Below are 12,518 nucleotides of genomic sequence, written 5' to 3'. Positions count from 1 at the left end.
CACTTGGGATAAAATCAAGTTAATTGGGCTAGCTGAAAAATTAAATGGGCTCAGCCTCGTGCTAATTCCTGGGCCTGTGATTTAAGATGACGTTAGACATAAAGGGTTGGGAAGGTGCTGAACCACTGACTAAACCACTCACTGGAGCTGTAAATTACACTTTGGAGATTCCCAGTGGCAGATTGAGAGGCCCCAGTAAAACTGCGAGAGGTGAATAAAGCCTACCTTGGAAGTAATTTGTCAGCTTCTTCAGACTCACATGAACTAGAGTTTAAGGGTCATTGTTCTTTTTCTAACAATTGTCTTTTGTAACGCTGCCTGGGCACCAACTGGGACTGCAGTTTTGTGCGAGGTGAAAGCTGCCTGTAGGTGTAAAGCCAACTGATTCTCTAACAAAACCTCTTTCAAACAAATTGAGAAACTGGCAATGCATCTCTGAATGTAGTGTTTTCTTGTTGCAAGCTGAAGGTCAGTTTTCTGCATCATTTATTGACCTGTATGTGCCAGAAGGCCAATGTGGACAGTATTTTGCGGCCAAGGGAAGAAGAGCGGGAGGAATTCAAGGTAGTCTTTCAGTGCAGGAGGCATTCAGTGTGATCCTTCAGTGCAACTGGAGCGATGGTTGACTTGTTTCCTCCTACAGGACGTGGAAAGTATCATGCAGCACAGTAAATGAGAATGCACGTGTCTGTAGAGCCCAGCCTGCTTTACTTTGGCAGTGCAATAACTGATGTTGGGACCTCGTACCTCTGTTCCGTGTGTGTCACGCTCATTTTAATAGCTCTATCTCTTCTCTTTCTATAGCCATGTTACTGAAGATCACCTTATCTTCTGGAGGTAGTAACACAGTGAACAGATGAATCCCTTCAGGCAGACATTCCACCAGTAGATCTCTCTCCCGATGGAGCACCACGGCAGGGAGGACCTGGACTCAAAGGAGGAAAGTCCTCAGGTGTGGGCTGACTCCGCTGAGCAGGAACAGAATACTGCTCAGGTAACTAGTGCCTTCCAGAGTGCTCGGTGTCTGCTCAGGCTGAGTTGGGCTGGCTGCGGGGGCTTAGCAAGCAGGCATTCCCATTCGACCCGTCTGTAAATGCAGCTTTCCTTTGAGGAGAAACACAAACATATCTGTGATCATTTTGGATTAAAGCTCTGGGAAGTGAGCTGTGCAAACCACAGCAGTGAATACACAGACACCTGAAACAAGCTGAACAAAACCAACCAGTGGCTATAGGAGTTTCGGTGTCTAAATATATGTATAGCCCTGTGGGAAAGTGAAAGGGTATTCAGATTAATGAATATTAACAAAATCTGTGGTTTGTGGCAGCCCATTTTGAGGAAATCAGTTGAATCAGGTAGAACTGTGAGTGGATCTTGGGGAAAGTAATATGAACAATTTTTTCCAGCCAGACATCTGAGTAGTGAGGAAGGGAGAAATGTTAATTGTTAGTGACTAATACAGTCACATTTTGAAGTGTGCAGCTTGTCTTTCTGTCCCTGAGACGATGCCACTGAGATTTCTAGAAGGCTGCACATTGGTTTATTCTTTTGAAAACGTTATGAAGAAGGTGCTGCTTGTTATTTGACCCCAAACTGAGAAAATCTGGCTCTCCTGGTAATTTCCAGCTTTGAAATTTGCAAAGAAAGGAAATTCTTAACAGCCTGTGTTCCGTTATCTGTACAATGGGATAACTATACTCTTGTTGGCTCGTGGCAGTTCTAAAGCTTAATTACTGTTTGCAGAGTGCTCTCCAAACGTGAAACCCTCCATGCATCCTTGCTGTAGTGTTTGCATGAGGATTTATTGTACAAAATCAGCACTCAGCATCCACCAGGGAGTATCAGGTGTCTCCTGAAGCATAAGCTAAAAGGTGAAACAAAATAAATAAAATAACTAACTGCGGCATCGTTTTATGTGCAGACATTTTATGTGAATATGAATGTGGATACTAAAACTAGGTTTCTTGCTAACAGTCCTATTTTTCCCATGTGCTGAAAGTGGTTTTCAGCCTGTAAAGGTTGTCAAAAGATAAACATGTTCCTATTGCCACTGGAATTAAGTATTCTGGCTTGTTTAAGGTGGGCTGCTGATCATCATGTTCTGTCAAAATCAACTTGAGTGCATTTAACCTGCTGCACTAGACAGAATTTGTTCCAGTAGGCCTTGGAATCATTGCTTAATGCTTTGAGTTATATGTTTCTCTGTTTATAGAGTTGAATTTCCTATTGATGCTGCATCTACGCACTGCAGAGCAGCAACGTAACATGTCCTATTGCTGCCTCAGAAAAGGTGCAATACTATTGCTTGATGCAGTATCAAAGTTAATAGGTTCTGTCAGCTGCTCATCGAACACAAAACGTTGCCTCCAACTACAGAACGGGCGGAATAAAGCAATAATCGTAAATCCAGAAAGGAATATGAGAATAAAGGGAAACAATATACCAATAAATTACACAGATACATCAATTCAAATCTCAGCTCACTTTTTTTTTATGCATTTTCAAAGCATTGTGCAAGAACTGAGTATGGGTAGGTGCCCTTTATACCAGTTAAGTGGTGAGTTAAAACGCAGGGCAAGGGCAGAAAGCGATGGTAGTTTATGTCCAGATTTTTGTATTGCTAGCATAATGCAATGAGATTTTAAATGTGTATTATACGATGCAGTTTGTATTTTTTTCAAAACCATTGGCTAGGTAGTGGGACACAGGGTACTCTCAGCTTTCCAAGGCACCTTACAACCTTGTCTCTCATCGGTGAACATTCCAGTTTCAATACAGGATCTACGTTTTTTTTGTTCCAGGTGCACTTTGTCCCCGAGGGGGGGGCGGTGGCACAGATTGTGTACAGCGATGAGCAGGACCGTCCCTCGCAGCAGGTTGTCTACACAGCGGATGGCACCTCCTACACCTCCGTGGACACCTCAGAGCACACTCTTGTTTACATCCATCCCGTGGAAGCTACGCAGGCATGTGTGGTTCTGAGCCCGCCCCATTTTGGCACTTAGAAAACAAAACAATCTTGTCTGAGATGAAAGTTAGTTACCAGCCAAATGCTGGGACTGGAAAATAGCAGGCAGTTGCTCTTAACACTTTTATCTGCCCGTGTCTGAACAGGGAATTTGTGCTGTTCATTTGTCTGATGTGCAAATGTGGTAATCAAAGGATGTTGAGGCTATGAATTATGAAATGCTGGTTATTTCTCTGAAGGTGGATGAGATTATAATTAAATCACAGGTGTTTTACAAAACATTGATAATCTCTTCAGAAATTCTGCCTGTGTTGTATTCAGTAAGAAGCTAAGAGCAAGCTATGTGTCTTCTGGAAGAGTCTCTCCATAGTACAGTTCTCGTAATTGATAATTACAATAACTCATGTCTTTTTGCAGAGGATCTCAGTGTATTCGATCTAGTTTTGTAGTCTCTTTTCAGAGAAGTTGTTGATTTTATAGAGCTAGATCCTTTATTTTCTTAATTCTAGCAAATAGTTTTTAGTCTCTGACAACGTGTGTTTATATGGGGTTAATATAGGATGTGTCTGTACCTCTGTGTGAGCAGATAAAAAAAGAGGACCAGGCACGCTGTGTCGAGAGTGTTTCAGAATGTCTTTGCTGACAGAAGGGATTAGCAATGCTACAAAGTGCACGTACTTGACACCCGCAGCAGCGCTGGCATAGTCTCGCACAGCATGGTCTCTCTTGTGCAGTTTTTAGCTGTTACATAAAAACAATTCCTACCTGGTGGGATTTTCTGAGGGGATAAGGTGTTCTGAGAGGTTAAGGTGTTCTGAGAGGGTATCTCCCAGGAATCTCACTGACCAAACAGCTCCAAAACTCTGAATACTATTATTTTGTCAAAAAATAAAGTGTGGTATTGAGACACTGTCATGCAACTGAAATGAAATTACCAAAGCGCTAATGGAATTTGTGTGATGCCATGCTGTGTTTTGTTGGAGCCAGACTGCTACAAGCTCAGATATTCCATGTTTTGGCAAAGCAAGCAAGTCTGACCTCAGCCAACAATTAGTTTTCATTTGAGTCTTGCTTTTCCTAGGGGGAAGCTCATGCATCAGGGCTGCTCTTGCAGGCTACTGTAAGAACATTGAAGGTGCTGTGTCTTCTATGAAATTAAAACCCTCAGCCTCCGGGCCCTCTCAGATTCACATAGAGGATCTGCATGCTTCCTTCTGAGGAACTATCAGGCATATGTGGTGTGAATTTGCAGAAAGATAAAGCTAACCGTTATCTTCTACCCTGCCTTCAAGTGTTACGTAATCATCACACCACTACTGAATTTCATCCTGTAGAATTTATCAAGTCATCAATTGGCAAAGTGCTTCTGTATTTAATAAAAAATCCTGTGAAGTACTTTAAGTACATAGATGAAAAGTGCCACAAGAATATATTCTCTTTTTATGGAACAGTACCTAATTTTAGTTTAATTTCTCTGCACATAGGGCCCCTTGGGTAAGTTAAACTAATCTACTGTGCTAATAGGCACATTAGAAGTTAGCAGAGGATCAGATGTGGGTCACTTGTTGGTAGCAGGGTGGTTTATGTGTGATCTGGGAGGAAACATCCCCAAGGCCGGTTTGATAAGCCTTTTTCACTTTGTCTAGACTCTGTTTACAGATCCGTCCCAAGTGGCTTACGTCCAACAGGATGCCACCACCCAGCAGGTAAGAGACAGACATTATTTTCCTTGGGCCTGAAACTGTAAAGCTGTTACTGAAGGCAAAGGGACGTTGGTGTGGTGCTGGAGCATAATCGGCTATCTCTGTATTTGTCAGTCTTCACTTATTTATTGTCACCTCAGAGACCAAGAGCAGAAAGGTTACAATAACAAACCCCTTTTATGTTGGCCAGTTTGTACATGAATGATAGCAAAAGCTTACGAGACTGATTTTTTGAATTTATGTTCAACAAAAATCCTAGTTTACTATCCCAGATATAATGCAAAAATCTTTTAACTGTGGTCGTTTAAGTCAGCAAGCTCTGCCCCATCCCTGGAGGGGTTCAAGGCCAGGTTGGATGGGGCTTTTCAGCCCCCTGATCCAGTAGGAGGTGTCCCTGCCCATGGCAGGGGTTGAACTGGATGGGCTTTAAGGTCTCTGCCAACCCAAACCATGATTCAAAATTCATAAAAGACTGTCAAAGGACAGAAAGCTTGGATCAAACTCTAAATTTACCAGACACTTCACAGGAAATTTCATTGCACAACCTGCAGAGGTCCTAAAAGGACCAGTTACTGGCTGCTGTACCTTACCAGAGCATCCCAGGTCTGATGCACCTGCCAATGTGAAGCGAGTGAGGAACAGAACAAAATTTGAGCCTGTGGTTATGAAGTTTTGATGATTTGTACTTTTTCATCTGTCATGGCTAGGAAGGTTTTGTTGTTCACTTTTCCTAGTGTCTTGGGGACTGCAGTGTGGTAATCAGGTCTAGGTGCTTTCAGATCTCCAGTTCACATTCTCTGCTTGTCATAGAGACTTAAAATCATTACTGCTTGGTGAATCTTTAATGGCGTGTGTGCATTGACATGTTAGATCTGAAGCATCACTAACGCCATCATTAAAATGCGTGCTTATTGACACTCTTGGGGCAGAGAGATGGGCTAAATGTGCACTGAAAAAGAATTTTTCTTCTCGCTAGAAGGAGGTGCTCGAAGCTGTTGAGGCACAGACAGGAAATGGTGTGACAGACACAGTAAAGGTGTCACCTGTTTTCTTCCAGTTCTCTGGAGGTGTTTGGAGTGTCATTCTGGATGTTTTTGCCACATCGGTTTCATTGTGTTAAGAGGCCAAAGAGTCCTATTTAATTGTCTAAAAGGCCACTTAGCAAATAAATCTAAGACCTAATTAAAAGTAGAGATTACTTATGCGTGCCGTGCAGATGACACTGACAGCAGAGGTGGCCGTGCTGTTGCTGTCCGGTGTTGAGTACCAGGGCACCAGGACGTGTCCGTGTGTCCTCAGCCCATTTTCCCTCCCAGCACTCGCTGGCAGCAGCCCCAGCAGAGATGTTCATCTGCTTGTGAGCAGTTAGTCCCTCATTATGGCAGCTCCTGCCTTTGCAGGGTTTTTTACATCAGCATTTTGTGTGGGACATCCGTGAACTGACAACAAATGTTAACTAAAGCTCCCCTTGTCTTTCAAAAGAAACTTTATCTTAAAAAGAAACTACAAGTTTTTTTAAAATGATGCCTATATTCCTTGCAGTGTCTGACATGGAAGTGAAAGCAGGGAGACGCTTGGAGTGTGATTAGTGGTAGGAAATGCTAATACGAGGTACAAACAGACACAAGCTTGTGTGAACCTCATTTCTGGCAGACCTGGAGGTCTGCCATTCGATAATGATGCCTTTTCTGTTGCCACTTGGCATCAGAACTATCAATACCAGACAGATTGGTTCAGCTGTCATCTTGGCGGTTTCCTCCTCGCTGTCACACTGTTCCCTGAAGTCTCTCGCTGTATTTTTTAAGCAGTTTCATAAATTACTCTTAATACATCTTTAAACAAAACAACTAGATTTCAAGTTTTAAGACTGGCTGTCTGCTTATGTTATGGATTTTCTTGCCTGCTCCTTCACTGCTGGCACAACTCACTGTTCTCAGTTTTGTCTGATATTTATTAAACACTCTGTAGAGGGGCAGGGGATTTAATTTTAGCATAAAAGCTGTTTAACAGTCAGGGGCACAAACTGGAAGCCACATGATGTCAACTTCAGAGAGGGATGAAAAATCATGCAGGATAACAGTGCAAATTCCTGCATAGATAAGCAGGAAACAAGAGACAGGAAAGGTGATTCCTAGGATCTTACTTCTGCTGTGTTTTATCGTTGAATGGATGGGAGCAGTACAGTAAGATGCATTAGTTTCCTTGTTACTACACACACAAAAAAAGAGCACGGAAACAACCGAAAATGCATGATATGACCAAATAATGTAAAGATAAAATAATTGTTGGAATCCTCCTCTTAAAGCGCTTGATCTTCCAGCAAGGTCAATGCACCATCTTGGTGTTGTAATGGATCTTGGTTGGCTTGAGAAAAAGAAAGGCCGAAAGAGGAGATGTTTCTTTTTCCCACTTTACCTTTTCCCTTAAAAGTAAATTTCACGATAGAAGAGAAAAAGACCCCGAATCACTGGTTTTACCAAGAGCTGAAGAGCTCCTCACATCTGCGTGTAGTGCAGTTTGAACCCTAGCTGGATAAGACCTTCGTTTAAAGCCAAAGGTGGGAGGTAGGAGATTCAAAAGCCACAAAGTCTAGACTGAGATTTGAACCCTTTATTGCTGGATCTGCAGGTTTTGTCCAAGTCCATATCCTTGATGAAAAATACCAAATCATTGGACTGCTGCAGTTTCTGACCTAGTGCAGGACTCCGGGAGCTTTGCATGCAGGGCACTGCCCGTATCTTAAATGACTGACAGAAATGACGCAGTGCTAAAATGAGTGCCTATAATTTTAGGTAACTGTGCTCTTGCCTGCTGCTGCTCAGAGCATGAATCCCACCAACCTGTCCGTGCTCGGCAACGTTGCCGATTGCCCCCAGCAAATGGCTCTGGAGCAGGGTCCACAAGCAGATAGAGTAAGTCGCCAGGCACCCTTTTCTTTTAAATGTACGACTACACCGATTTCATTGCTCCATTGTCTCCAGTGCTAAAACACGTCTGAGTGATGCGGGAGGAGATGCGAGAAGGCTGTAGCACAGATTTGTACCGTCTTTCGTAGTCTCACCATGGAATGTGTGGGGTTTTTTTAGGAGAGATCATGTGTTTAATATACAGAGACACCTGGTCTGCAGATTGTTCTGTCTTGAGCAACCCCCTTAAAATGCTCTTCTCGGCTTTGACGAGCAGAGTTAACAGAAGGTGTGATGCTGACTGTCACATGCGACTGGCATCCACTGGGTCTCTTTGCCAGTTCTTTAAGGCAGCTTTACTGTGTGTAGTATTTCTTGTTCTCTACCTGAGAAACCTGCGTGGGGTGATGGACTACTCTGTGCAGTGCACTTCAATTAATGTTTTGCCTTCTTTTGTAGGGAATAAAAGGGATAAGCTTCAAAATCAGTGAAAGAATACGATGCCCCTAGCTATCCTCCACGTCCCATAGTTTATATCTGGTCCCGGTGTTGTCTCATCCCTTGTTGATCTCTGTGTGTACTCTGGGATTGTGTGTGTTTGATTGTACAACAGGAGAGAAAAGATCATCTTCAAAGTGCAGGATTCTCTCACTTGTCCAGAAGTTAAAACACAGCCTTAGGCTCTTGAGAATTTCCACAGAGCCTGGACTTTGTTTCAGGCCTTCTGTGAGGATCCAGAACTTCTCTGATATCCTTTCCTTCTCCTGAGAAGTCAGTCCTTGTCAGGGCAGAGCTGGGTAGTGACACAGAGCTGTCCTGAGTGAGACTGTCAGCAGCAGCGATGCGAAACATCCCTCAGCAATCGTTTATCACGCCACTTTACTTTCCCTTGTCCTTCTTTCCATTACCAAAGGAAGCAGAAAGGGCGGACTAGTAAGAACCTTCATTGCTTGTCCTTGAAAGAGTGTTTTTCCTTGTGGATCCATTTGTTCGTTGTGATTTCTCTCCTCAGGCGTCGTTACCGGTGCATAACCAGGTGTTACCTCCTATGGAGGGAATGGATGGTTCCGACCCTTTAGGACCTCTGCAGGAGCAAATGGAAAGGATGGAAACAAAAGAGGAAGATGATGATGACGAAGATGAAGATGAAGATGGGGAAGACACTGACATGGATGAATGGGATCCAGATCCACCTCGACCCTTTGATCCCAATGATTTGTGTAAGCATATGAAGTAGTATGTGGTATTTTAGCTGCCCTCCCCTTTCTTCTTTCCTCTCCATTTGGAGTCTAGTAAATAGAGTCAAAATCATTCAGATTTTATCAGTTATAAATAAACCCCTTTATATCCAGAAATGCAGACTCGTGTCGGGCTGCTTTACTGAAAAGGCAAGATTCTGTCTCAGGTGGAGACTCTGAGCTGCTTTGTTCTTCATTTTGCAGGAGGCTGCCCTCTCTAATGTTTTAAACTGTAGACAGTCTATCGGAATAAACATTCCCATGGCTGAGCCAAAGATGTTTAGAGAGAGATAAGGCTGTCTCTTCTGAGCTGGTGCGTGAGTGTCTGCCTGACAGTCATATCCTCTCTGACTTGATGTTGTAGGGTGTGAAGAGTGTAATAATGCACACCCCTCGGTGTGCCCAAAACACGGACCTTTGCATCCAATCCCGAACCGGCCTGTGCTGACCAGGGCGAGAGCCAGCCTCCCCCTGGTGCTCTATATAGACAGGTTCCTGGGAGGTGTGTTCTCCAAAAGGCGCATCCCAAAACGCACACAGTTTGGACCTGTGGAAGGACCTCTTGTTCGACAAACTGAACTCAAAGACTGCTACATCCACTTGAAGGTAAGAGAGGTGTGCACGAGAGATAATTTGTGCTTAAGCTTTGGTTTTCATGTATTTGTTGCTTTGCTGCGATCAGTTATTTCACAAGAGCTGTTCCTGTGTTACTTCTCAGAAATACCCAGATTGCTTTGGCTTCTAATCTACCGTTATTCATGAAGACACAATCGTGGGGAACATACTGGCACTATGGGGTTATGATATACAGGTTGCATAACGTTTAGTGCTGTGAATCACTCTCACATGGGCTGAAGCAGCATCTGGACATAAAAATAGCAGCCCCCTCTGAGGATGCATTGTAGCCATTACTTTGTGTCATGCTGTAACTTCAATTAAAAATATTCTCTTCCCCTTTCCCTCCTCGACAAGATGTAGGGCAGAGATTTTTTTTTGTTTCTTCCCTTCCTCGTGCCAGGTTGTAGGCGTGAGGTATAATGGACTTGACTCAGTTCTATCCACTTATTTACTGATTTCTTTATAGAAATTGGTCTTTTATTTGCTAGAGATTAGGTCCACAGTCTTAGGACTGCTGGTCTCTGATGGTTAGTGGGAAGGAGGTTGTGACCACAGGCAGATTCAGTAACCCACAAGAAGTTCAGCGAAGGAAATGCTGCTTCCACCTTAAGACAGTGTCACGAGTCAGGAAATGAAAGGAGAAGTGGGTCTGCCGGTTAGAAATACCTTCCAACTGGTGCCATATAGCCTGCTAAAGCTACAGCTTCTTGTGCCTCATTCATAGCCACGTGTTAGATCCTGACCCTTGTAACGAATGCTTCCTGACCTTGAAAGCCGTGGAAAGGGCTGTCGTGTCTCCATAATTAAATCTCTACCATTTGTTAAGGATTTTTCTAACTGCTTACTGTTTCAGGTCCTTGTTAGCAAGGAGGAAATTAGTGATGCCTTCATTGCTTTCCTAATGTAAAAGCTGCATGGTCACAGTACTTTAGAAACTTAGATTCCTTTGAACCTGCTGCCAGGCAGTTTCAGTCACATGTAATTGGATTTTGCTACAGGTGTCCCTTGATAAGGGTGACAGAAAAGACAGAGATTTGCAAGAGGATCTGTGGTTTGAACTTTCCAGCGAGGCTCTTTGTAACTGGATGATGTTTGTGCGTCCAGCTCAAAACCATTTGGAGCAGAACCTGGTTGCCTATCAGTACGGCCACCATATTTATTACACAACCATTAAGAATGTGGAGCCCAAGCAGGAGCTCAAGGTATGGCATCACTCATGTTTCATGACTCGTTTTTCTACTGATGAAATCAAATCTTGGAGTTGCTAAGTAATAAGTGCATCTCCAAGTGCCAGAAATGATTGCTGTAAATAGTTTTAGGTCTTTTTTCTCTGATAAAGCACATGATGGCCTGAATCAAATGTCACTACGGTCAGTAAGCAGTTAGCCACCAGCCTAGGGATTTCCAATGAGCTTTGGCTCAAGCATAAAATGAGGAGGTTTAAAATAAAAGTATGTAAATGATTCGTCTGTCGCTGTCATGCTTTACACTGCTTGTGTTTTGCTGATGCAATCTAATTTTTATTGCAGCGGTCTTATTCATTTAGTTCTGGGTGCCCTTCCCCGTTAGTCCTCTGTGCCCTTCACTTGTTTTCTGGTCCCTTAAGTGAATGTGGTCTCTCACTTTGCCTGCCTTTCCTGGAACTTTTGAAACTTTGCATGTGGAAAATGATAAGGGATATTGTGACTGTCCTGTGAGTTACATTTTGTTCCCTCTGAAAATGTATTGATTACTTTGAGCTCAAAGCAGTGTGGCTGGCTGAGATGACCTTCATTTTCAACATCTTTTGGGGAACTGGGGGTAACCAAAATAGGCTGATATCAGGAAATTGTTCTTCAAATCTTTTCTTGGATGTAATTTTCAACAGTTTAACAAAAAAAAAACTGTTTTAAACACACTTAGTTAAACCAGGGCAAAAGCTCACTTACACGCTTGTTGTTGATTTTTAAAAGTAGGATTCTTTTTTCCTTTTCCCCAAAATCAGTCCTTAATTTAAGCTGAATTGCTAGAAACCTTGTTAACCCATTTTAAGCGTATCCAAACATAATTTTCTCAACAATTTTTAAATGAATTTGAAATCAGACGTCAATTAAATCTCTACAGACCTGCCAGTAGAAGCACTGTTTTTCTTGCTTCATGTGTTGGTAGTGTCTTTTAGGGTAAAATCTGTTTGATAATTTAAAGCTAATTACCTGTACTCTGTAGAGTGTTTTCCTCCCTCAGTGGATGTGGGGCTTTCATACAGATTTTGTTCGAAGACTGAACTGGGAGGGTCAATTAGAGAACTTTTGCCTGACATGGCAGTTGAGTAGCATGGGAGCTACAGGCTCTCTTCTTCGTATAGCTAGGGAGATGCCTGCACCGTAACATGCTCCCCTTAGTGAGTCTCTGAAGGTATTAGAAATGCCACTTAGCATGCTGTGAAAATGCCTGCGGCCCCCTGCAAGTTTAAACTTGCCCAGGTTTCATGCTGAAAATCTGTTCGTGCCTTCTTTAAGAAGCCTCTTCTAAAATTGAACATTTTTAATCAAACAGTAGGATGAAATGAGAAATGATGCAAAAATTCTCAGCTAAATCATAGAATCACCAGGTTGGAAGAGACCCACGGGATCATCGAGTCCAACCATTCCCATCAATCACTAAACCATGTCCCTCAGCACCTCACCCACCCGTGCCTTAAACACCTCCAGGGAAGGTGACTCAACCCCCTCCCTGGGCAGCCTCTGCCAGTGCCCAATGACCCTTTCTGTGAAGAATTTTTTCCTGATGTCCAGCCTGAACCTCCCCTGGTGGAGCTTGAGTCCATTCCCTGTCGTCCTGTCCTCTGTCACTTGGGAGAAGAGCCCAGCTCCCTCCTCTCCACAACCTCCTTTCAGGTAGTTGTAGAGAGCAGTGAGGTCTCCCCTCAGCCTCCTCTTCTCCAGGCTGAACAACCCCAGCTCTCTCAGCCGTTGTAAGCATCTGATTTTAGACTCTAATGAACTTCGTCTTTCTGCCTCCTGTGGTCCTCTCTGCTGATGGCCTCCTAAATCCCACTTATAATGAAGACAGGTTCAGCATGCTGCAGGGCATCAACTCTTTGTTT

The 12,518-nt window shown here is 43.3% G+C and overlaps 1 protein-coding gene across 6 annotated transcripts in view; it reads left to right on the top strand.

The window, feature by feature from the left end:
• The window catches only part of PRDM10 (PR/SET domain 10), a 47,209-nt gene that overhangs the window by 8,048 nt on the left and 26,643 nt on the right, over nucleotides 1-12,518 (top strand). For 4 of the 6 annotated variants that reach the window (XM_069876466.1, XM_069876463.1, XM_069876465.1 and 1 more), the window contains exons 2-8: nucleotides 805-994; nucleotides 2,802-2,966; nucleotides 4,615-4,674; nucleotides 7,464-7,583; nucleotides 8,590-8,797; nucleotides 9,180-9,421; nucleotides 10,432-10,635. In XM_069876466.1, the coding sequence (XP_069732567.1) occupies nucleotides 902-994; nucleotides 2,802-2,966; nucleotides 4,615-4,674; nucleotides 7,464-7,583; nucleotides 8,590-8,797; nucleotides 9,180-9,421; nucleotides 10,432-10,635 (1,092 nt within the window). In that variant the 5' untranslated portion in view covers nucleotides 805-901. Of the gene's footprint in view, nucleotides 1-804; nucleotides 995-1,741; nucleotides 1,872-2,801; nucleotides 2,967-4,614; nucleotides 4,675-7,463; nucleotides 7,584-8,589; nucleotides 8,798-9,179; nucleotides 9,422-10,431; nucleotides 10,636-12,518 lie in introns of those variants that run through there. The other 2 variants (XM_069876468.1, XM_069876467.1) reach the window with 2 other exon arrangements.

Source organism: Phaenicophaeus curvirostris, chromosome 25 (genome assembly GCF_032191515.1).
Source record: "Phaenicophaeus curvirostris isolate KB17595 chromosome 25, BPBGC_Pcur_1.0, whole genome shotgun sequence".
In the NCBI taxonomy this organism is placed as follows: domain Eukaryota; kingdom Metazoa; phylum Chordata; class Aves; order Cuculiformes; family Cuculidae; genus Phaenicophaeus; species Phaenicophaeus curvirostris.
The sequence above is the reverse complement of the archived record's forward strand: the minus strand, read 5'-3'. Positions and strand labels throughout refer to the sequence as shown.